This window comes from Haliaeetus albicilla, chromosome 2, assembly GCF_947461875.1.
Source record: "Haliaeetus albicilla chromosome 2, bHalAlb1.1, whole genome shotgun sequence".
Taxonomy (NCBI): Eukaryota; Metazoa; Chordata; class Aves; order Accipitriformes; family Accipitridae; genus Haliaeetus; species Haliaeetus albicilla.
In genome coordinates, this window is record NC_091484.1 from 10,116,531 (window position 1) to 10,141,014 (window position 24,484).

The 24,484-nt window shown below is 51.4% G+C and overlaps 1 protein-coding gene across 2 annotated transcripts in view; it reads left to right on the plus strand.

The window, feature by feature from the left end:
• Positions 1–12,825, plus strand: part of B4GALT5 (beta-1,4-galactosyltransferase 5) — a 39,729-nt gene extending 26,904 nt beyond the window's left edge. For both annotated transcript variants that reach the window (XM_069805628.1, XM_069805635.1), the window contains exons 3-9: positions 3,439–3,552; positions 4,373–4,497; positions 5,188–5,304; positions 6,092–6,279; positions 6,508–6,630; positions 7,147–7,248; positions 9,818–12,825. In XM_069805628.1, the coding sequence (XP_069661729.1) occupies positions 3,439–3,552; positions 4,373–4,497; positions 5,188–5,304; positions 6,092–6,279; positions 6,508–6,630; positions 7,147–7,248; positions 9,818–9,965 (917 nt within the window). In that variant the 3' untranslated portion in view covers positions 9,966–12,825. The remainder of the gene's footprint in view (positions 1–3,438; positions 3,553–4,372; positions 4,498–5,187; positions 5,305–6,091; positions 6,280–6,507; positions 6,631–7,146; positions 7,249–9,817) is intronic.
• Positions 12,826–24,484: the final 11,659 nt, after the last annotated feature.

Genomic DNA, 24,484 nt, shown 5'->3' on the forward strand with positions numbered 1-24,484 from the left:
CCCAGCCCGCTGAGGAGCGGGTGGTGCGGCCACCAGTTTGGCTATACTCTGACCGGGAATGGGCATGGGAGGGGAATTAGCAACTTGCACAAGAGATTGATGCCCCAGGTCACCTCCTCTCCCCACCAAAGCTGGCCAGGGCTGCCAGCCCAGGCTATTTTTAAGACTGGAAACATCGAGTAAAGCAGACGCAGGGTGAGGAAGTAGCTGATCCCCGGAGAGGAATGGATCCGCTGCTGCTTGTGGCGATGCAAGCCTCTGTCCCGCTGCGATCCTTGCTCCCAGGGCTCTGAGCCCTCCGAAAATCTGCTGCGCGCTCCTGCAGCAGACAAGGGAAATGGTTATCGCTTTAGCGTCGGCAATACCGGTAGTGCTGCTACCAAAATAACTGGCTTTGCTCGGGCATCAAGTCCATCCCAGCTCCGCAGGCGTGGGTCGATACCCCTCCTGCCCCAAGACCTCTGTCCGCAAGGGTGCTTTTAACATATGCAAGTGCTGTGCACCGTCCTTGGGCGACCTTCGCTGGCAGGCAGGTCAAAGCAGGTGCATGACGGATGGCAGTGGCATCTGGAAGGCGTGTGGTGCTGTGGCCGCAAGGATTATATTAACGCTGGGATCAGTATCTTCCCTCCTCGACTCTGTTTTTGGGCACCTTGGTGAGATCTGGGTGGGTGGCACTGCCTGGTTAGTGCATCCTCCCCACACTGCTGCATCAGTGTGATGGCCAGGACAGCAAACCCACCTCACGCAGCTGCAAGGAGGGACCCAGCAAAGGCCTTGACTGTCCCAGTTGTGACTCAGAGCTGCTGGGAGCAGCTCCCGGGCTCTCCTGTCCCTGTCCTATCCCGCAGGCAGCAATGGGTGTCGCGTCCTGCATCCCCTCCCCTCTTCCCAGGAGAGGCAGGCAGAGCAGGGGCAGGGATGCTGCTGCTGGGGGGTGAGCTGGCACAGGTCACAAACTAATTTGGGGTAGTAGAAGACCCTGTGACCCCTCTCTGGTTGCCCCTGCTCCAGCTGCATGGGAGCGCTGGGAAGTAGGAGGCTGCTGATGCTTTCTGAGCTGCAGCCTCTCCCACACATCACATGCCCCAGCAAGGGGCTGGGAGGGCAGCAGTTCTTTGTGCAGTGCTGTCTTGTGTGTGTTCTCCTGGGATCTGGGGCTTTAATTTCTGGGCAAATTCCTTAAAAAATGCAATCTCCCACCTTGAACAGCAAGGTCACCAAGCACAGGGTGGTCTGCTGCAAGCACAGTGTGTTTGTCCCCATCCATCTGCATTTATTCTTTGCCCTTAGCTTTTTTTGTGTTGTATTAAAATGGGGAAGTAATTTATAACTTTTTCAGCATTTGCTAATAGATGCGATAACAGGTTTCCTGTTTGGTGAGCCAAGAAGGGTCCATTCTGTGCTTCTGCAAGCAAAACAGGCAGCACTTCGTGCAAAGGGGAGTTGAGCTTCACTATGCATTGTCAGCTGGACTAAGTATTAAGTGTGCACTCTGGTGATAGGAGTTTAATGGGAATCTGGTTATCAAAATTTAGAGCAGTATTGAACATCCAAAATAATATCTATCATACTTGAAAAGTCCTTAGGTTCTGTTTACAGGTCCGTCTTGAGTCTGAGATAGTTTGAGTACCACTTATTTGGGCAGGTAAACAGTATTAATGATGTGATGGTAGGTACTAGCACAATAAAGCAAGCTGAAATATCAGGCCACCAATGACTTGTCCCAATTGATTTAAATGAAAGAGTTTGACCTTGTAGGTAAAGGCAACCCTCCCTGCTTTGCTCTGAAAGATTAAATTGTCACTAGATTATTTTTTCTTGATATATCATTAATGTGGTTATTAGATGCAGCCTTTCTGCTATGCAGAATATATTGTGCCTATGCAATTACTTAAATGTCCCTATCCTTAAATATGACTTAAATTCTTAACTCTTAATCTTAGCAGATTCATGCACTTTGCTACGCTGTAATTCTGGGTTTATTAAATTGCTCTTAGGATAAGATGTGTGAAACCTTTTTTGCAATCAATATGTTCTTGCAACTAAATGTATACTTAATTTGAAAGGTTATAGCTGCTGGTTAAAAAAAAAAATCTGAATTTCATACTGGGTTCAGTAAAATAACTTAAATCTGGCTACTTACTGTAAATTGACTTTGCTGATGGATCACCTGCAACCTTTGTGTCCAAGGCTTTGCAGAGCTGCTTGGGCAGTTTTTGGGGGGTGGAAGGTGGGACACTAGACCTTCTTTTGTCCCTGGGTGCCTGAACACCAGCTGGTTTGTACTGTGCTCATAAGAAATCAGGGCTGCTCTTGCTTTGAATCAGCATGGTGAATGTCAGCTCCATGGCGTGCTTCTGCAGCTAACCTGCAGGAATGCCCATGCATAAGGTAATTGGAAAGGATGAGACCTCCTCCTTGTCCTGGTAGTCCTGGGAGCTGCCTGCGATGGGACTGGGTGGCTCAGCCCTAAATGGCCACTTTCCAGGACCTCTAGGGTGTAAGGTTGGTGCTGGTGCTCTGGGACCAAAAGGCCAACCCTCTGCTAAACATTTGATGCTCGGAGAAAGTGGAGAGGCAGCATCTTCCTGTAGCAGCTGATGCCTTACTACAGGCAGGGAACTTTTTCTAGTGCCTAAAATAAAGGTCATGCTTGGCTGAAGATGACTTTACTGTAGAAAGCAGAAGTGCATGGTTATGTAGATGTTTTAAGGAGGTTTTTACAGGTGTAGCAGGCTGGAGGGGTTTTACCCAGGAGGTAAAAGGGTGCAGGGGAATGGGGGCGGCTGGAGAAATGAGCTGTGGTGGGCACTGCTGTGACTGTTGGGGCATGGGGGCTCCTCTGCTCTTGCATGATGCAAACTAGAGGAAAGGCTGCATGTAACGTGATAGTTTTTATTGATCCTTCAAGGAGGACAAGAAGCAGGACTTCCCTTTGCAGGCTGCTGCACTGGCAATCCTTGCTGGCATTGGGACCCGCCTGGGGACTTCCCCCTCTGAGCCCATTAGGAAAGGACCCGCTGGCGGAGCATGGCCCCTCTTGCTGTGCTGTGGTCCTTCAAGAACAAAGTGCTAAGTAGCTTTTCCTTCCAAGCGCCATGTGCTCCTTTGCTTTGAGCTGTTTGTGATACCTAAAGGTGCCACTCAAAATTCTTCCTTTGGCTGGAAAACGTGAAGGTTTCTTTGGTGTGGCGTTGTTGAAGGCAGCCAGGGCTTCTGCGGCCACCTGCCCCAGGATGGGGATGAGCACCCAGCTGGGTTGCAAGTCTATGGCTCATGCCGCATGGGGACACCCCCATCCTGTTTGGGACATCCTCAGCCATGGGTGGCTTTGGAGTCTGGTCTCAGTGGCACTGGGAGGTGGCTGGAAACAACAAAGACCTGCAGCTCAACTGTAAACTTTTCTCTCTCCTTTTTTTTTTTCCCATTCCCCAGATTATCCTCTTGATCTAAACCACAATGACACCTTTCTGCAAGCCACAACGTTTCTTCCTGAAGACTTTACCTACTTCCCCAACCACACCTGTCCTCAGAGGCTCCCTTCTATGAGTGAGTAGCATCCCGATGGCCCTGTGCCCCTCTCCTCCTCCCCATGGCTTTGGAGGGCACATTGTGGTGTTCCCTGGCTCACCAGCATTGCACCTTTCCCTGCCAGGCACCTGGGGATGAATGGGAGTGCTGTTCATCGCCTCCTGGGAAATCATTGTTTACCCACTCACACAACTTAATCCCTTCTATGTTGGAGGCATGTCTCCCTGCTGAAGCAGGAGCCCATCGCTTGGCAAACACAAACAAAAGCGGGATTGTGTGCTGGGAGCCGGTGAAAAGGCTCGGCCAGCCCTTTTCCAGGGGAAGGAAGTGGTGGGTCCCAGCCCCGAGCTGTGCTGGGTACAGCTGGGCAGGGGCTGGTGTGGGAGACAGGCTGGACCCCCCCCGCCAAGGGAGCTGCAGCAGGGAGAAGTGCTTCCACCAAAGAAAATTGGGCAGTGGAAAATTGGGCTTTGGGGGGTAAGTGTTTCCTAAAAGGGGGAAACAGCTCTCTGCTGAGGTGTGGGGTTTTGTGTCTGCTGGAAACCTGTATAGAGGAATAGAGGGGTGCCCCAGATCGTGTGGGTGTCTGATGGAGAGCCACATCCCACAGTGGCCACAAAGGCTGAACTGAGCCCAGCTGCTGAGGAGATGGAGGTGTTACAAGTCATGCCAGCAGTGTTTCTTAATCAGTTTTGTTGGTGTTTGGGGAAAAGAAAGGACTGCCTGTGTGCAGCACTGGGGACAGTGGGCAGGGATGCAGCAGAGCACTGCCCCGAGCTGCCCCAGGACCACAGCAGTTCCTGACCCGCTCTTCTGCTTCTCCCCACTGCCTCCGCAGAGGGCCCCATTGATGTAAATATGAGCGAGATTACAATGGAGGATATCCACCAGTTCTTCGCAAAAGACCCTTCCATCAAGCTGGGAGGCCACTGGAAGCCGAGCGACTGCCTGCCTCGCTGGAAGGTAACCGGGGAGCTGGGCAGCCCTGTGTCCTTTGCCGAGTGTGGGGGGATGGAGAGTCCCAGGCGGGTGGTGGGAAGACATTAACGGGAACGTTTCTGATGTGCTGCAGCTCCAGAGTAATGAATATAAGGATCTCCAAAGTGTGGGGCTGCAGCGTCTGGGGAAGAAATGCTGAACTCGAGGGCCGTTTTAGTGATGCTTGAGTCAGCTCTGAGTTTCTGCAGGGACTGCTAAGGAGTCGGGCAGTGAGCTCGCCTGCCTGCTTCCCCACTGCTGAGCCCCCCACAGCCCTGTCTGGGGTAGGATGTGACCCAGAGAGGCAAGGTGGCACTGCTGGGGACTCCCATCCCCAGAGGGAGATGGCTTAGGGCAGTGTGGTAGCAGTTGCCTGGCCCCACTCCTGCTGTCCCCAGCGCTGGGCAGAATCAGTGGAGGTGGGCTGTGGGTCTCCCTCCTGCTCGAGGTTACGTTGAATTTCCCCAAAGCAACAATTCCCCAAAAAGTAAATACGAAATCCACATTGTGTGTGTTGGAAGGGTTTCAGCCCTATGTGGGAGAGCTGAGACACCATGTTTGGTGCTCTTCCTCCTATAATGCCATACCAGCCAGTCCTGCTGCCCAGCCTGGGGGTTGGTTGGTAGCAGGAGCTGCTGGTGCAGTGCGGTAAGAGCCATGTCCTCTCCTTGTCAGGTGGCGATCCTGATCCCATTCCGCAATAGATACGAGCATCTTCCTGTCCTCTTCAGACACCTTATTCCCATGCTGCAGCGGCAACGTTTACAGTTCGCCTTTTATGTTGTGGAACAAGTGAGTGAGCCCTGGGGTGGTTGGGGTGGCAGCCGCTGGGGCATGGATGTGCTGCGCTCAAAGTGTGTCTGCCAAAGCTGCAAGTGTAGCTCTCTGCTGTGTCCCAAGGAGTTTACCTGCCAGATGACACCATTTAACCTTTGGCAGGATTAGGGTTCACGTTGCAATGTGTAGGTTCCCCTATTCTGCCTAAAAGTGGCACAGCTAAGACATGTGCTCCAAAATGACTGTTTTTATCTAAAAAATAAAGTAGAGATTCAAGGCTTTAAAAAAAGTCAACTTTGAACCAGGTATTGCAGTTTAAATAATGCTGTGTTATTTTGTTTATCTCTAGTAGTTCTGGGGAGCGTGCCCTAGGCACAGGAATGGCCTGAGCAGAGTTATGTGTTTCTTGTCTGGGCACTATCTGGAAGACTTTCATGAATGTAGAACATAAGACTGTCATTTGATGTGTATGTGAACCTGTCACTTAAGCTATCTGACTTCATCTACCCAGTAAATGTACCTCCATATTTAGCTCTATCTTAAAAAGACTGATGAAAATTGTTTTGTTTTTTAAGTGTCTGAGTAAGACTTTAGCATCCTTATTTTTGCTCCTGCACAGTAAATTGAATATTTAAGTCTTGTCTGATCTTGCCAGTCTGTCTGTTCCAATACATAACTTCCTTTTGTGGCACTGATGTGGGAGCTGGTTGCCCTCCGCAGTTTTCTAGACAAGACTGAGAATGCACGTGTGGAGCACGAGCTGCATGGGGCTCCCCTTGAGAAGGAACTTTCTCCCTCCTAGGCTGGAAACCAACCCTTTAACCGTGCCATGCTCTTCAATGTTGGCTTTCGGGAAGCAATGAAGGACTTGGACTGGGACTGTCTCATCTTTCATGATGTGGACCACATACCAGAAAATGACCGTAACTATTATGGGTGCGGACAGATGCCGAGGCACTTTGCAGCCAAGCTGGATAAGTACATGTATCTGTAAGCACTGTTCTTCCTCCCCACTACCATAATAGCTAAGGAGGCAGTGTTAGATTTTTTTTTTTTTAAAAGGCAGAAGATGAATCTCGATTTGCTTCTCAGGCTTTGTGCAAAGTGAACATGAGAGGGAAATAGCAGAAAGCATCCTCACAGCTCAGGCTTTCCCCATGGCAGGTGGGAGAGCTGCAGCGCTGGTGGGCTCTGCCTTAACCCCTTTTCTCCACTTAGGCTCCCTTACAATGAGTTCTTTGGTGGGGTGAGTGGCCTGACTGTCGAGCAGTTTCAGAAGATCAACGGTTTCCCTAATGCCTTCTGGGGCTGGGGCGGCGAAGACGATGATCTCTGGAACAGGTATGGGCTCAGCTCAGCCAGCATCCCTGAACTCTGCTTCTGATGGTGGTTCTGCGAGCCAAGCTTTGCATGTGCTGCAGGGGGGGAGGTGTTGTCACCTCTGCAGCCAGCGCTGGGCTTGCTGTGCCCATTTCACCCGGGCTGGGGAAGAGCCAGCCTGGCTGTGGTGGCTCAGTGGAAATGGGGGCCGCTCCAGCCTTTGCAGGCAATGGGTTGAAAGCAAACAGAGAAGTGCTGGTTGGGAGATTATTGGCTCTGTGTGCAATATCGCATGCTGCTGAGCTCAAACTGGTCTCGGCTGAGCTGAAGCCTTGAGGTGCCAAATGCTGTGTGACGTGCCCAGAGCCCAGGCTGGAGTGGGTAGGTTTGCATAGCTTATCTGCTGGGTGGAAAGGCAAAGCTGCTGTCGGAGCCCCAAGCGAACTAACTGGGCAGCCCTGGCAAGTGCTGACAGCACAGCAAATGCAGTAATTGAAATTTTTTTTGTTTGTTTTATTTCTTCCCTTTCTAATGCAGAGTGCAGTACGCAGGCTACTCAGTGACTCGACCAGAAGGAGACACAGGGAAATACAAATCAATTCCCCACCATCATCGGGGAGAAGTGCAGTTCCTAGGAAGGCAAGTAATTTTTTTTTTTAAGAATTCCAAAGCTCTTTACAAGTCTGTACCATGTACAAGGCTCCATGCAGCTTTCTGAGGGCAGTAACAGCCTTAACTCATGAAGGAAACTAACTGTGGGGAGATGGAGGCAGAGCACTGCCTGAATTCCTCCATCCCTATGTTTTATACCCTGCATCCCTATGATAAGGGGTCCTTGCTTTGTGGTTGTAGCTGCTTGGATGCCACCCAAAAGAGAGGGTTGTCAGTGCAGCAGGCTGGGGGCCTGTACTGTGTCTCCAGGGGGATGTTCCAAAAGGGGTGGCTAATGCCAGATGTCAGAGAAGCTTCTGTGTTTCTAGAAGAGCCTGATCTAAGTGTTGAAGGAGGCATTGCTCAGCCTGCAAAAGACAGCAGGGACTCTCCCGATGTGTGGCTGCTGAAGCATCAGGTATCCCTGGGAACACTAACAAAGTCCAGTAGCAACACCCTGGGTTTGCACTATGAAGGCAGTTGCTGTTGCAAAAGCAACGTCCCCCTGCGGTGTTGTTCTTTGGTAGTGGACAGTGTTGAGCGGTTTGAGTCGGAGAGTGATACTAGCACTGGTTTCATCCTGTGACGGTATGTGCAAACAAGGAGATGGCAACAGCTCCAGCACACTTCCACCACCACAGCACTGAGATGGAGCAGCTCACCCCTCTCCATTCTTCTGTTCTTGCCTCTTGGTCCCAAACTAGGGTGAATGTACAGAGCCCCTGAATTCAGGGTTTGTTCTTTTGTGAGACTTTGGAAATCCATCACGAGCAGTAACTGTGCCCTGTACCTAAGGAGCACAAGTACTGCATGAACATTTTGTCTTTTTTTTTTTTCTCAAAAAGCTAAATTCTCCCTGGAGCTGTCCAGGAGCCAGGGTTGTGTCAGAGAGTACGAAGGTTGGTTGAATGCTTTTGCCTGGGGACCTTGGTGGAGTTTGAGTCCTCTGAAAACTATGCAACAGAAAACTGGAGAAATACCTTTTTCACAAACAACTGCAGGAATTAACACTTATAAGTGATGAGCTGCTGGACAGTGCAAGCTCTGTTCTGCAGAAGGGCTCCTGGCCACTGCTGGCAGAAAAGGCAGTAAGGAGGGTTTATGTTGCAGATACCATTTGAGCTATCTGCTGGTCCTCTTTTTACAGAAGACTGATTTTTGGGGGAGTTTCCGTTTGAGGTTATGCCATCTTTAGCTCTAGCTTTCATTAACCTGCCAGACAGAATGCAGCCAGTAAGAGATGCTTCTTTTGTTCCATTCTTGAAAAAAAAAGTTGGTTTTGGCTTCAAAAGCCATATTTAGTTAAACCCTTGAAGTGTGGAAGGCTGGCAGTGCAGTGGGATTGAGCTCTTGTTCCTAATGCTTCCCTGGTCTCCTCCTGGCCCCAGCCAGGAGCCCTGGTTCACTGTCAGCAGGAGCTGTGGGTCAGTGCTGCGGGGGGGGGGGGGGGGGATCTGCAGTGAAGACGGGCAAGGCAGTGGTTCACCCCAGTGAGGCTGGTACCTGTGCTGCTGAGCGCTCCTGCCTCCACTGCTGTGTCTGGAGCCTGACTCCAGCCTAGGCGAGGCTTAGCAATAGATTTGCTCTGTGTCCTGCCTCTGCTTCCCTCTGCTCTGCATTTACCCACAGGCAAGTACTAACTGCTGCTATCTGAAAGCCCTGCTGCTTCTCCCACCCAAGCAGGGAGCAGGGGGACCCAACACTTCTCACTGTGGAGAAGGAAAGTGTTTGTCAAGACACTAAGTGTCCTGCCCATGTTCTGATGCTGTGACCTCTTTGAAACCAGCTTTGGCCCTTTTCTCTTTGCTCTCACCCAGCATCTTCCTCCCAGCACGTCCCTTCCCTCGTGTTTTTTCTGTCCCCAGGTCTCAGCTCAGCTCCCACTCACCCTGGTGCTGCCAGGCCCCCAGCACTGTGGGGCAGAAAGTCAGTGTCCTGTCCTGCTGAGATGTTTCTGCTTATTTCATTTTTTTCCCTCCCACCCTTACATGTTAGATCTTATCATGCTGCCCCTAAATTTGATTGAGGCTATTTTTGTGCACCACCTGCCATTTCCTTCCCCAAACCATCATTTTTACAGTTCTACTTCCTTATCCCCCAGCCTTCGGACTAAAACCATTTAGTTCTGCTCTTTTTTGTGGTCTAGTTTCTTAAAAATGGAAAGGACCACACCACCCATCATCTGCTTTTCTCTGGGATGTTTTGACTGGTGAGGGCTTGGCAGGAACCCCTGAGCTCAACAGCCTCCTGGGAATGGGTCTTGCAGGCTTCAGGCAGGAGTTACAGGGTTTTTTTGACAGCTGAGTGCTTGCTGGTGGCACAGAGAGCATTTTGCTCTTCATCAGGTGATGGACTGTAATTTTCTAAAGTTTGGGATATTTACCAATATAGAATATAGAAAATGTGATGGTTATCTTTATTAAGTGTTCAAAAGTTCCTTGTTTTGTAGCTGCTGCTGGGACTCACCATTTAAGGTGTTTTAGTAGCATTGGGAGGACTTTGCAGAACTCTGTGGGATATGTGGAAGTGACTCTGGCCTCTGGTTCTCATTGCACAGGTATGCCTTGCTGAGGAAGTCGAAAGAAAGGCAAGCCCTGGACGGCCTCAATAACTTGAACTACTTTCCAAACGTCACGTATGACGCCTTGTATAAGAACATCACTGTTAACCTGACACCGGAGCTGGCTCTGGTGACCGAATATTAAGAGGAAAAAATAACTTTGCTCTGCCCTTCACCAAGAAAGCATCACGCTAGACTTTCTTTTCCAAGGGTTATCGAGGACAAGCAACACTTTGTCTAATGAAGGATCACAGTATTTTGGAGAATAAGGCTGAAAGTGCACGCACAAATTGCCCTAGCTGTACCAATCCAGCCCGATACTCGTGCAGTGAGCTCAGCAGTCTCTTTCTTTTTTCTGCCACTTGCTTTCTGGGTTTCAGGACAATGGTTCGACCTGCTGCTCTTGTCTCCACATTCCTCCTCCAGCAATCTCTGGCACTGGGACTCGCCTCGGATGCGCTTTCTCCTCTGGGAAGCAGCTCAGCTGAGGGACTCTTGCTTCTCGACGGCGAACGTCGGGAGCGATTCAGTCGGCAACTGCCCTGGTGGGAGATCAAATGACTTCTGATACCGTTCTTCTATGTCTGTGCAGTTTTTTAAATGACCTGCTTGAAGTATATACAACAGATTCGCTTCTTAAAGAAGTGTAAGTGTAAATATGCTGTGTAAATTGCCCCTTTTTATTTTTCTCCTATGGCTCAAGTCCAAGCTAGACGTTTACATACAGTCACTCATTTTAGTCCTGAATTCTGTAAACACTTGTGTGTGCATCACTGTACTTGTGCAAGGTGTTCCCTTTTAAGCCAGTGAGACTGCTTGCATGATTTAAGCTGTGCATATGCAGGAATGTCTGTGGGACAGGGCCCTGAACTTTCCAATGTAGTGGTTGAGAAATACAGCTGTATCATCGCTCATTCCAGGAACCACAGGGGTGGCATTTTCCAGGGAGAGTGAGGAAATGGGAATATTTATGAAAAAACTCCCCTTTCTGTCACTTTTGCAACATGATGTGCAAATGAATCCAAAAGCCATATGGAATAAAATCCCTTTCCTGTTGCTCTCTATCCCACTGATGACAAGCGTGAGCTTGGCAGATTGCTCAAGAACTCGCATCAGTCCTGCCCACGTGCTGCCCTTGGGATGGGGCAGCTGGCCGCACCAAGCCCGCCCTGGACCGGCAGCACCCTGCCGTCACTCCTATAATGTGATGGTACAGTTTGGGAGGTTGTTTTAGTTGTATTTATTGTGTAAATCTAGCAGCACACTGAAGTGTTGTCAGAGCCGGGTAGTGCACTTCATTATCACCGTTGGCACTTGGCAGCACTTGCACAGGCACAGCTGGTGGGGCAGGTTGTCACAGGTTAGTGAGAGAAATGAAGGACGCGTGAATCAAGCTCATGAAAACATGAGGACTGGGAACCAGAGAGCTTGGTCCAACACCCCATCCAAACTGGAGTGCCCCTTCCCCACAGCTGCTGTGGGCAGGCTGGGCGCTGGGCTCTCCTCCCCACTGACACTCAATCCAGTCCTTACGCAGCACCAACACAGTCACTTTTACTCCGACTTAAAAATAAATACATTGGGGGTTGCTTTTTAATTTGTATTTATACATAACAATGGTGGGTACTTAACCTCTGAAGTACTTTAACTTTCTTTTTATTGCGTTGTTTGCCTTCAGTTTCCTTAACTTCTCATGGTTTACATTGTTTTCTTGGTTCCGTGGACATATGATCCCCATACACATCTGTTGTGGGTGTGACTGCCCAGGGCATTCCTAACCTGTATCCAGAAAACGTTAGTTTAGAAAACACGAGTTCTTGTGTAGATCTTATCGGCCGGTATGAGAGGACAGCGAGCCTGCCCTTGAAAAGCGCTGATAAGTTTGTAACTTAGGTTTAAAGTCGTTGAACTTACATGTGCTTTAAACTCGCTTTCCAAGGGGATTCAACTGGGTTATTTATAGGCAGAGGTGAGGATTTGCTTTTTACGGCGCATATAGCAATAAAGACTTTTGCTTCTGTATCTCGATCTCTAATTCGTGTGGACCCTTTTCAGATGCTGAACCTGTGTTGCCCTGCCCCTCTTTTCTTTCATCTTGAGACCTTGCTAGAAATCTGTCTTTGTTTAATGGTGCTTCAAACAAGGAATGTATTTCAACTAGTCCAAGTTCACTACCCCAGGAATCATGCATGTGTGTGTGAGTAGGTGTTAAACTACCTTAGTCGGGATCCTCAGCCTTCGATGTGTACCTGACACCCATCGCACCTTGTGTTGAACAAAAAGTCGTTACCTCTGTTCAGAAATGCACTCTATGGTTGGCACAAAAGGGTCCACCCCCCCCCCCCCCCAGCAGCACCCCTCTTCATAGTTCCTTTGTTCTAATCACGTTGAAATTTTTTTCCCTTTTTAAAATGTGGAATATCTGAAAATGTGCACTGTTAATCTTAGCAGCTATGTCAAATACTGTATAGTAAATGTAACTGTTAAAAACATACTGTCAAGCGCATGTGCTGTTATGGTGTAAAAATTCTCATATTAAGGAGAACCTGTACATATTCTGGCAGCTGAAATTCAACAAGGCCACTTGTTCGCCCCTTCCATGTCAACACCGTTAGTCCGCCCTGCTGGAGGGCAGGTCCTGTTTGATGCTGATTTTTTTTAAATGCAAAACTATTTATTGACAGTTAATTATCTGTAAAGCTCTGCTTCTTTAAGGGAGGTACTATCTGAGCAACAGCCATGTGCTTTGGGTTGCTCACCATCAGAAGTGGCTTTAAACTTTAAAGTAGATTTCCATCATCATGGCTTTTGAGCTTACTGTTATGTTTTTAAGAGGTGCCGGGGGACATTTTTGCACTGAAGACTAGTGTTTTAAAACACACACACACTTCTCAGCAAAGCAATCCTTTGTGTCATTACATTTATTTACCCATGTGTTTGTACATTTTTGTATTTGTTAATTTATGAATGATTTTTTCAGTAAAAAATACATATTCAAGAACAAAGACTGCAGTGGTTGCTTTTTTATATGAGGTTGGCATGTGCTTTTTTTTTTTTTAATAGGAGGTGAGATCTGTAAGCCCAGAGCGGTAAGTGCTTATGAGAGTTAATGAGTGGCAAAGGGTGAGCCCTGGATGCTGAAGGCTGATTAGAAATTTCTCATTAGGGCTGGCCAGAAGTAAAATTGAGTGTAGGATAGGGATGCTCCCTGAGCTTTTACTACTGTGTATATGCTAAAGCCTTTTTTCCAAGCATTTGCTTCAGTGTAGTACTGATGGAGGGGCTGGCTGCTTTCGGGCAGGTGGGTTTAGGAAGATACTTGGCTGAAGCTGGTGCAGGGCTCGGAAATGACGGTGATGAGGGTTAGTAATTAGATTTTTTGATCAACAAACCCAGGCAGACAGACAAGCTTCCTTGCAGCAGCTTTAAAATATCTTTCATGCAGCATACAGGCATGCTAGAATAAATAGCTGGCAGCCCTGGGTTGTTCCAGGCCTTGCCTTTATTTAGCTCTCCATCTTCTGGGAAGCTTCCTCCCACCCACGGTGTTCGGCTGGAGCCTGCAGGGTGGCAGGCTCCTTCCAGCTGCTGCCACCCACCCGGGGATGACGGCCTTGCATCCCCCTGGGCTTGCAGGAGCAAGGGTGGGAGCCTCTCGCTCCTGGCTGTGCTCTAGTGGGAGTCCCTGACCTCAGTTTGGGGGGATCCCTATGGCTGTGTTCCTCCATGGATCGCCCAGCTGTAAGGGGTTCATTGCCTGCATCACGCCTGCGGGGGCTGGGCTGGGCAGGGGCTGGAGGAGATGGAGGCGCACGTAGAAATTTGGGGTTGCCCTTACACAGGAAAAATGAGAAGGGCAGGGAAGCCTCTAGCCCATGTCCAGGGTGTGTGCGTGGGTCCCCCTCACCGGAGCCAGCTGCAAAAAGAAGAGCTGGGAGCAAACCCCCTTTTGCGTGGGCTGTGCCGGCAGGGTGCCAAGAGGAGCCCTGTCAGGGACTGGCATGGCAGTGCAGCTCCAGCACGGCCACTGCTGCAAACCAGTAGCTGCAGAGGGAGGCTTTCCTCTAGAGCAGCCCACGCCTGCGGGGGAGAGCATTCCCTGCTCAGGCTGGAAAATAGCTCAGCCTTCTGTGCTTGCAAAATCCTCGAGCTTTTCTGCAGAGTGCATAAAAAAACCCCCAACCATCGAAGCAGGGTGTTTTCTCCCACTTCTTTCCCTCTTTCATTTCCGTGTGGCACAACAAATCTGCCCAGGATGGCCTGGGCTGGCAGCTGGAGCACATGCAGCTGTGGGGTATCCCTGCCTGCCCGGAGCAGCCCTGAGACCCTGCCCAGGGGGATGCTCTGCTCAGGAGCTGGTGGAAAGGCTGGACAGGAGGTTGGGGCTGTTCATACATGTCCCGTTCACGTGTATTTTTTTTGGCACTGCCCAGCCCCAGTGGGCTGGGAGGTGTGAGCATGGGCACCGACACGGGCTGGGGAGAGGCAGGGGCACTGGTCCCTTGCGCTGCAATGACCACGAGGTGGAAGTGCAAGGCTAATGATACTTTGCATCTACTCCTTTCCCTTTGGAGCACCTGCTCTGCCTTTTCTGAACATCTGATAAATACCACAAAAAATGTGATGACTTTTTCCCCCAAATATTCATGCAGCATAACCTTTTCCTGACAGATATGGCTCTTTATAGGGACCGGACCAGGGGTGGCTGTGCCTATGTAACCAAAGACAGGAGTATGAAAAAGATGTGGCCCCTCTTGTCAGGCAGGTGGAGATGAGTTACTCCAGTTGTACGTGAATGGGGCTGGTGAGTGCTGACAGCATCTGCCCTGGCAGGATGGGGCCAGGCTGTCTGCCCAGCAGCCCGTGGCACAGCTCTACTGCTGGCATGTGGCATTGGCATGTCCCCCGGTATTAGCAGGGCTGCTGCATGCGGTGATACGCTCGGTGAACCCTCAGTAGGGCTTCAGAGGCTCCTCCAGCACTAGGTAGCTGTTTTTAGGTTAAAAGTTTCTAGTTGCAGCAATTTCCCCCCCTCTTTAGGGTTACTAATTTCCTCCTGGGAGTGGGTGGGTTGAGAGGCACTGCTGTGAGTCACCAGCCATGCCAGAGGTTCCTGCTGACGTGCTGTGGCTCTCGGGTTGGCACCTCTACCCCCGCAGGGGGAAATTCATTCATAATTCCCTGCAGGGGAATGCTGACCCTCCACTGGGCATGGCCAGAGGGTCCCACTGGCCCCCGAGCCCGGGGTTTGCTGCTCCAGACACAGTCCCCATGGGAAGGGCAAGGTGTCCCTGGATATTTATTCTTCCCTCGGGCCAGCAGTGTGACAATATTGACTGTTATTTAAGAAGGGCTCTTGGTAGTCAAGAGGCGAGGCGAGTGCCGAGCAGGAGTGGTGGGTCGTGGAGGATTAACTGCAGCTGTCAGGCAGCTGCCCTTAGTAAATCCTGCTGGGCAGGACTTTCCAAGAAACCCGTTTCCTCTGAAAGACTCTCCCAGGTACGCAGCCAAGGGCTGCCAGCAGCCCCCACTCCTCTCCCACAATCTACCAATAGCTTAGCCCTATGGGGATGTCTGCTGCGCTGCTGCCTGCCCTTAGCATCTCGTCTCCCACTGCCCCGGGTGCTCCCTTTGCCAACTGGCCACCCTGCCTGTGCCCACCCAGCACCCTGCTGTGCCCCCAGCAGCAGCCACCGGGGCAAGGTCCCTCAGTGACATCCCTCCAGGGATTTTGGGCACCCCCTGGGCTGTGCCAGCCCCCTCCTGTGCTCCCCAAGGAGAGAAGAGAGACCCCAGCCCCGGGCACTGCCCTTGGGTGCCGGAGGGAGTCAGGCCAGGGCTCGGTAACGTTCACCTGGGCTTGCAGGCTGCGCTGTCTGGGGAGCGATGAGCAGGGCCACGGGCACTGGTCCATATCACGGCTCCCAGGCTCTCCAGTACTGCTGACAGCACTGTGTGCCTGCCAAATTGCTTTTGGATAAGAAAACAGCAAAAAGAGGAAAAAACAGTAACTCACCCGGTGTCACCTGGGTGAAGCAAGAGCAAACACTCCGCTGTGAGCGGCAGGGACTCGGGCTGGTCCTTTACTCCCGTTGACGCAGCAGATGCCACCCCCTCCGGCGCTGGTGGGGACACAGGATGAGTGGGTGGGTGGTTGGGCCACAGTGTCTGGGCCAAACAGGCGGAGCTGCTCAGCCAGGGAGAACTATGGGATGCCTGGACATCCAGTTGAGAAATCGGCTCCTTAAGCGTCGTCTCGAGCCACAGGGATGGCAGGCAGCAGGGCAGTTTCCAAAGGCCATGAGTGCGGTGGCACATTCGCGACTCTCTTGCACAATCACCCACATCACTGGGACTGCCTGCTCACCGGTGCGGCAGGTTCCCAGCGAACAGGAATGCTCTCCTCCACCAAAAAGCTGCGAGTCACCTTGCAATAAGTGCCTTGCTCTGGGGTCAACGTGAGTGGCGGTGGTGCCCCATGACCTGCCGGCGGGACCAGGCAAATCCTCCCTCCTCCGTTGCTCTGCCCTGGGAGGTGTCAGGGATGGGCAGTGCCTCCCCAGGAGCGTCAGAGTAAAACCGATGGCCTCAGTACAGTCGGTGCGGCCACATCTCGGCCCTGCTGCAATCCGCATTTGCTCATGAGACAGGCTGGGGACCCGGGATGGGGGGCGTGATGCAGCCAACCTTGTGCTGCCCAGGAATCACTCCCACGCACCCAGGCTCCTGCCTCCCCACTCTCACCCTGGCGCTCCTGCCCCTCTGATTGCATTAAAACAGCTAATCGTGTTATCGGGGCAATGGCCTGGGATCCATCACAGAGCACGTGTATGCTGGGGGCTTTGATACCAATAACTGTCTCCAGCACATGGCTGAGACCTAATCCCTGAGCCTGAGCAGACACCTTCGTTTGACAAAGCAAATTCATTCATAATTCAGAGCTGCTTCTGTAGCTGGAAACTTTTCGTAGGTGACTGAATGGCCTGGAGATGCCACAGCCCCTGGCAGCCAGCCCCAGGGCAGAGGGGGGACGGAATACGTTGTCTTTAACAGAGCTTATTTCTGTTGGGGTTTGGAGCCCATTTAGAGGGGGGTCAAACGAGCCAGGGTCAGGGTTTACAGCAGCTCAACAGCCAATAATTCTGTCTGGCACTAGGCACGGGTGGAACTCGGAGCTCTCTGGCTGGGAGGAGCGGCTGGGGAGGTTACTTGAACACGGGTCAGCTTTCTTGCCTGAGTCCCTGCCAAGTCGCTCTCCCCGCTTCCCTGCCAGAGGCGTTCATTACCAGTGAAAGCAACCATGTATTCTGCAGAAGGGGGCTGCACGTCCAGCTATGGAGCACGCACAGGGTGGCAGCATCTGCTGCCCTCCTGACCAAGCCTCCGTTACTCAGACGGTCTGGTACCCTGGGATGAGGTAAAAAGGAATAGCTGTAGAGATGCAGCTCAGCCTCAAACCAGCCTGTGGGGGGGAGGAGGAGGAGGAGGAGGAGGAGGAGGAGGAGGAGGAGAGCAGCCCCCAAGCCCCCTTACCCAGCTGCAGCCCCTTCCGGATGCCAGCGACAGGAGCTTCTTTCAACAGGCTGCAAATGAGGCAGGTGCTTCAGTACAACCCAAAATAGGTGCTGAGCACCCATGGGGAGAGCAATTAGTGCTTCCACCTGGATGAGGAGCTGTGCCCACAGGTCCCACCCTGTCCCAGATGGGAGCTGGGCGATGGGCCAGAGCCCTACCACAGCCTGACCTTGTCCCCTCGCCCCGGGCCAGCCGCTCTGGGGCAGGATCCTGATGGGGCTGAGGGCACCGGGGGGGGGGCTGAGCCCCCAGGGATACCCAGAGATGCTCTGCCAGCCCGCCCCCCCGACCCGCTCCGGGGTTAGCAGGACCCCACAGCTGAACCGCCGGGAGGGGGTCGGGCCCCGGGAGAAGGGGAGAGCCCCCAGCCCCTCCGCTCCGAGCTGGGAGCACGGCGGGGCCCGAGCCGCCGTCAGGGACCGGGGGACGCTCCGGCGGGGCCGGTGCGGGGCCGGTGCGGGCGTTGGGCGGCTCAGCGCGGTCCCAAAGCCCCACCTGGCGGCGGCCGGCGGCAGGGAGCGAGCCCGGCCCCGGGGACAGCCCCAACCCACGTCCCCTCTCCTCTTCAGGCCGGCGGCACCCACGCGTGTTTCGCCACCGACACGCGGGAGAAAAGCCGGGCTCGCAGGGTCCTTTTCCTTGAAGCCCCAGGAGCAAGGTTGACTTCAGCTTCCCCCCCCCCCTCCCGGTTTATCCACAGGAGCCGTGTCTGGTGCCGTCCCCGCGGGGCTGGGTGCCACGGGGGGGGGTCGTGTCGAGGCTTTGCCGGTCCCGGCGGCACCGGGCTGGAGCTGCGTGGTGGGAAAGAGTGAGCTTGAATGGAGCAAAGCAGAGAAAGCCCGTGGACAAAGGCCTTCAGGGGTGTGAGGGGATGGGACGGGGCTCCGGGCAGCCTGGGGAAAGGGAAATGAGGGGAAAGGAAGGTCCCGTGGGGTATTTTTCCCGTTCCCAGGAGCAAAAGTTTTCAACCCGGCATCCCCAACATTTGCTGATTAGGGCAATGATGCGAGGTGGACAAAATAAAAAATAGCTGGGGGAAAAACTGGGTCCGTTTCCTGCAAGAGGGGGAGAAATCCCAGGTTTTCAGGGATATTTAAAAATGCAGAGTGAAAGCCAAGTGTGAGTCTCAAAGTGCCCGAGGAAGCTGAGCCGCTGGTGGGTAAGCAGCTGTTGGCTTTTGATTCCTTGGCACAAGATAAAGTCTGGCCTTGAAGATGCTCCTGGACATCCTTGTGATACTTTCCTGATTTCTCTGTGTGAGTTATTCCTGCTCTTGCAGCTGTCGCTACCAAGAAGAAATCATTGTAACTGTTTTTTAGTTGCTTAGCTGCTTTCTTATATGTTGTGCCTAGCCATGGGAATGTCCGGTAAGGATCCCCCTTTCCACTGCCCCTCCACTGAGCAGAACTGGTGGATCTGCTGTAGATTTTCTTTTCCCGTGACCAAAACCATGGAAATGTCCGGTAAGGATCCCCCTTTCCACTGCCCCTCCACTGAGCAGAACTGGTGGATCTGCTGTAGATTTTCTTTTCCCGTGACCAAAACCATGGAAAGTTCTGAGCTGAAGAGAAATATTTGTCCTCAAATTCAGATATGATGTTTCATGTTCATGCTATTTTACCCTTCTGTTTAATCCTTTTCTCTATTAATATTTATCAACATAATATTTTTCTTCTTTTAAACAATGTCAAAGCTTTGCTTTAAAGAAAAAACAAAATTAGAATCTTTTTTTTTAAAGCTTGGACATTTTTCAGCTCCCCCTTTCCTCCTTCTCTGCCTGTTTTGGCTCAAACTGCAGTCTGATTTTGATGAAATACATTATTCTGTAGAAACATCAGATAAATGCGCCTAGCTCTAATGCTGTCAGCCTCGTGAAACAGAGAGCTGTCTTTGTCATGCCAGGAGTTGGACACAGGGAGGTGAAGCCAATTCTCCTTCACAGGGATGGGCTTAGAAACCCAAGTGCTCTCATGAGCACTTTTGTGCTGAGGCACCTCTCCCAGCATCCCTGCTCCCTCGCTGGGGCTCAGTGGGCCTGGATCCCCCTGCCCTGCTCATCACACCAGCCTTTCGCAGCCGCCTGCCTTTGTGTCCTTTCCTCTGCTGCTGGCATGGGAGTGCTCCGTCCTCTGAATTTTTGGGGGAGTGCAGCATCCTCCTGTGTGCCTCCAGGAATCGCCATGGCACTCCTGGCCCTCAGCCCTCCCACCAGAGATCTGGCCAAGCCAATGAGGGACCCAAAGTTCCCTGTGCTCTGACGCTTTGTTTGGATAAACCGTTTGGCTTTCGGAGGGAGAGAGTGGGGAGCTGGGCCCTCCGCAGCCGTATGGGTTCTGCGGAGGGTGTGAGCTGTGTTTGTGACAGTCCGGCTGCCTGTCTGCACAGGATGGGGTTGGGATGTAAGTTGGGACAATTTGGGAAGGTATTTGGAAAAGGAGACAGGTGTTTCTGCACATCCCATGAGTCTATCTTGAGAGTTTTTCCCCTGTGAGAAGTTCACAAGGAATAAAGTGTCTCTTGGAAAGCCATGGTGCCTTGAAGGCTTAACTTGCACATCCCTGCTCCCAAGCCCTGTGCAAGCTGGTGGCAGTGGCCGCTCCCCTGGAAGCATCTCCTGCCCTGGCTCCAGGGGCACTGAGTCCCACCAGGTGCAGTTTAGGATGCGGTGAATTTTTAAACCCGATGCTGGACTCCTTTCAAGTACTGTCTCCTCTTGAGACACTGCAGTTCATGTTTTTCTTAAGTATACACGAATATCACAAAGTCTGACAGTGGTTTATGTTGGCGGATTCCCGCTGCCCTCGTGTATCTATCTTGTGTAAGTTGGATGATGTAAATCAGTTCTTTGGGTTTTTCATGTTCTTATTTGGTAAACTTAGGTTCATGTTTTGGGAAACTCACCCCAGTCCTCTAGCATGGTCTGTGGGCATAAATCTACTTTGAATTAATGCTCATTGCCAACATTTTTCAAACTAGATACTGAATGAGAGAGGTTTTTAGTTAATATAAACCAGAGTAAATTTATGATGACAAAATATTGCTAGATGTGTCAGGGAAAAGACAACCTGCTGAAATGTTTGACTAAAGTAAAGCTAAAAACTGGAATGTTGTTCTTTGGTGGATTCCCAAAGCCCCGCTCCAGCAGGGTGGGGAGGTTGCTCATCACCAGATGCCTTTGTGAGCTCCTGGTTGTTTTCCAGGAGGAGGGTGGAGATTGATGTTTTCAACCAGCCTTTGGCAATGAGTCATATGTAGGGCCCTTCTGAAACTCAGATGGTCTGTTTTGGTTTGGTTGGGTTTTTGTTTTTTTGCTGTGGTTTTTTTTTTTTTTTGCTTTAAAATATCTTCAGTGCAAAGTGCAGGTATGGATATTTTGCTTGAGAAGAATCTAAAAGTGCAGGGCCCTAAGCATGATGCTGTACTTAGACTAGAGACTTCCCACACTTTACTAATGCAAACAGTGATAGTTGCAGCTGGGACGGGCTGTGACGACTGCAGCACCAGGCAGGAGCACCTTCAGGGTCTGCAGTGCCCATCAGCGAATGGCTTGGCCTTGTGAGCTGAAGGTTGCTGAACCTTTTCTCTCCCCTGACACATGGTGGTTAAACTCACTGAGAGGTTTTGTGGCCTGAGAGGCTGGAGACCCAGCTGCTGCTCAGAAACACCTGGGTCCAGACCTCTGCTCCAGGGCATCTGTCCTTGCCCCATCACTGTGTGGCTCGGCCGTTGTGCCCAGGAAGGCAGCTCGTGCTCTACAAAAATGTCTTCTAGTACCAACAACCTGTTTACACATGGGTATCAGACTTCCTTGTATCTTCAGTCCCAAATAACTTTGGCTAGGATGGGAACACAGGGAAATGCACAGCAAAGGGTTTCCATGGTCCTTACTCTTCTCACCCTTGCTTGAGGAGTTACTCTGTGAAAGCTATGGCAGCCTCGTTAGCTGACAGCATACGATGTCTTCCTCTCCCTTTCCCTAGGGCAGAGAGAAGATGACAACATACCTGCCTGTTTTTTCTCAGTTCTCTGCCCGAGGCAGTTGTGGGGCTGCGTGCGTATGAAGCAGGGAGAGATTTATTTGGTTGGGTAGCATATAACAAGATACCAGTGTTATATGTTGCCCTTCTTGATTGCGAAAGCAGCCTACAGCTGAAGTCATGATGCTGATACTGGTGTGCCAGGATCACTGGCTGCAGGCAGGTCACTCCTCTGTGCCCTCCCTCCCATTTCTGTGCCTTCTGCTGGGGCTGCCAGGGCTCTGTCCCACCATGGGGTCATCAGCTCTGCTGCAGTGAGCTGAGTTCAGCATCAGCCTCTCTTGGGAGGCTCTGCTCCCTGCCGGGCATGTGTAGGGATGGAGGGTCCAAGACCTGCTGAGAAATGTGCCCAGGGATTAAACAGCAACCTCTGTTCAGGCTGGTACAGCCATAGCCATGTGCATGGTTTCAACACAGGATATGAACGGAAAGGAGGAACCTCAAGCAATCAGGTGAAAAACATGCCTCTTGGGAGAAAAAATCATAAATGTATATCAGAATACTTTTTCAAAACTCTCAATGTTTGCACATCAGAGCCAAATGAGAGTTTACTCTCTAAATCAGTGCTGCTCTGAGAGGATCAGTAGCACTCGAGCAGATTCATACTTCCAGGGCTTGAATTTAAATAGTTAAATCCCCTTCCCTACAATGCGAGTTTTCTTCCTTGCTTGTCAGCTGTCAGCTCTTGTATTAGTGTCTGTATGACATGCACTTAGGAAATAAAGACATTAATAAGTAACAGACACAACAACTTTTCCTTCTTTGCAACGACACTGCTATGAGCATGGAGCAGAGCTCCTCAGAAAGGGCTGTAAGTGCCTGCAGGAGGCTGTACGTGCTCTAAGGAGCAGCTCAGAGTTTCCAGTGTCAGGTTTCCATTCAGAATAATCTAACCCGTTTCTTATCCAAACATGTACCCAGAAGAGTGATGGCAGAGCTGGACTTTTATATTTATTGTTTTAAGGGGAAGGTGTGCTCCCCCTCAAACCCTTATTCAGGGCAACCACTTTAGAGTGAGGTCCAGCCTTTGCTGCATGTCCCTGTTCAGCATGGCTGCCTCCACTGCTTTTAAGGGATTTCTGCAGTGTATTGAGAGATGACTGGGATCAAATCATTGGCAGCTTCTGTTGTAGTTTAGGTATTTGTGGGCTGAATCTCTGCACCAGACTGAAAATGATTCGGATAAGGCAGGATGGCACTGGGGTGAGTTGAGTTCTGTCTCTGACACCGTGACCCTGGTTACAGTCCAAGCCTCTGCGTGAGGTCCTGAGCCAGCTCCCTCTGAGGTTGGTGTGATGCACCGTGATACACTTGGACCATCCCAGGGAGAGAGGTCTGGAGCGAAGGCTGGGGATTAGCTGCCAAAGCACCAAAGCAGTAGTTGCTGTATAGATCTGGGCACATCAGTGTCTCAGCCATGCAGTTAAACTACAGGATGCTGGAGAAGGGCAAAAAGCTGGTATGAGGCTGGCAGGACTGTCCCAGGGAAGGGGAGAGTGTCCTCAAGCTTGTAACAGGCATAACTCAGCTAAGAGTGAGTTACAAACCTGAAAGGCCTGAGTTAGAGGCTTGATTTTTTTATAATTTTTTTTTTTCCATCCTCCTCAGGCATGGAAGCGCCTTGCCAGGGGCTGAGCAGCCACAGGGTGATGGCTTTGCATGGAGCACGGAGCCAGCTCCCTTCGTTGTGGGATGCTGTGCGGAGTGGGCACCGAGCAGAGGCCACTCACCTGTCTGTGGGTTGGAGTGCTTAGCCTGAGCACCATGGTGTACTGAGTTAACTGGGTTAAACTGTGCCGTACAGCTCTGGAAACCACCTGCGTAAGCCCTGTGGCTTTGTGTGCCAAGGAGGATGCAAAATTGCTCCCTTGGACGCTAGTGAGTTGGTGTGAAAAGTTCAGAGGACTGGGTCTGGTCACGCAAGAGGTGTGGGGTTGCTCATTTCCACGCGGTGCTTCCACCCTGCAGCCTTGTCAGCAGAAATGCTGATCTCTGCCTGGAAAAGGTGTGCTGGGCCAGCCAAACTTTTCAGCAGCACCACAGCCCCCACTACCCCAATCGCCATCAAGTCAAGCCTGTAGTGGTCTCTCTCCCACCCAGAAGTCATTCCTCTTTGAAAATGAAATGTGCAAGTCACTCCCTCGTGGAAACTGAAACACGAATACGCTGGGGGTAGTGGGTTGGGCTGTATTCATCCCTCCATGATGGCCGTGCAATGGCAGATGCCAGCGACGCTTATCACTGTTTCTCTGTGGGGGGAGGAGAGACATTTGCTGGAAGTTTGGGGGAAGTTTTTGGTGTGCTGTTTTTTTTTTTAACCAGGGGTGCAAAAGCAAGGAGAAGTGAGAGACAGGAGAGCCACTGAATATCAAAATGCTGATGTATCAGATGAAGACATCCATAGAGTCAAGGCTTCACACCCTGCATTTAAAACAACATGAGCATCGATAATGTTGTCACTCTTCATCTCAAACAGAGCTGGGTACCTGGTGCTGTCCGGCAACGATGGAGAAAACTGCAGTGGTCCACCTTGCCAAGCTGAAGACCAGACACGTCTCAGAGGAGTTCAGGGAAGTGGAGCAGGTTTTGATGCCATGCCTGGTCCATGCTGACCACAGGTCAGTGCCAGGGCTGGAGTGACCATACAGCTGCTCTCCTGCTCTCCCCCTTGGGCTGGGGCTGCAGGCAGATGGCCCAGCAGGATGCTGGAGATAACAACTCCTAAGCGGCTTTGCCCCTTCCCAAATAGGACATGTGCACCAGCAAGGTCAGAGCAGAGCTGTGGCCCAGGGGTGACGAGGGAATCTCTGACCCCAGGCTCTGATGGGGAACACGGCTCTCGAATATCACTGTTTGTGGGACTAGTGTGGTCTAACACTTGCAGATATTTTAAAAGTTAGCAGCTTTTCTAGGGCAGAGCAGCGTGCGGGTGAACTGGGAAGTCTCCCTTATTCCCGCTGGTGGGAATTTGCCTTGTCCCTCTTCTCCCTCTCTGCCCAGAGCTGGCCCTCTGCAGAGGAGCCGAGTGTGGCAATAGATGGCACTGCTGGGA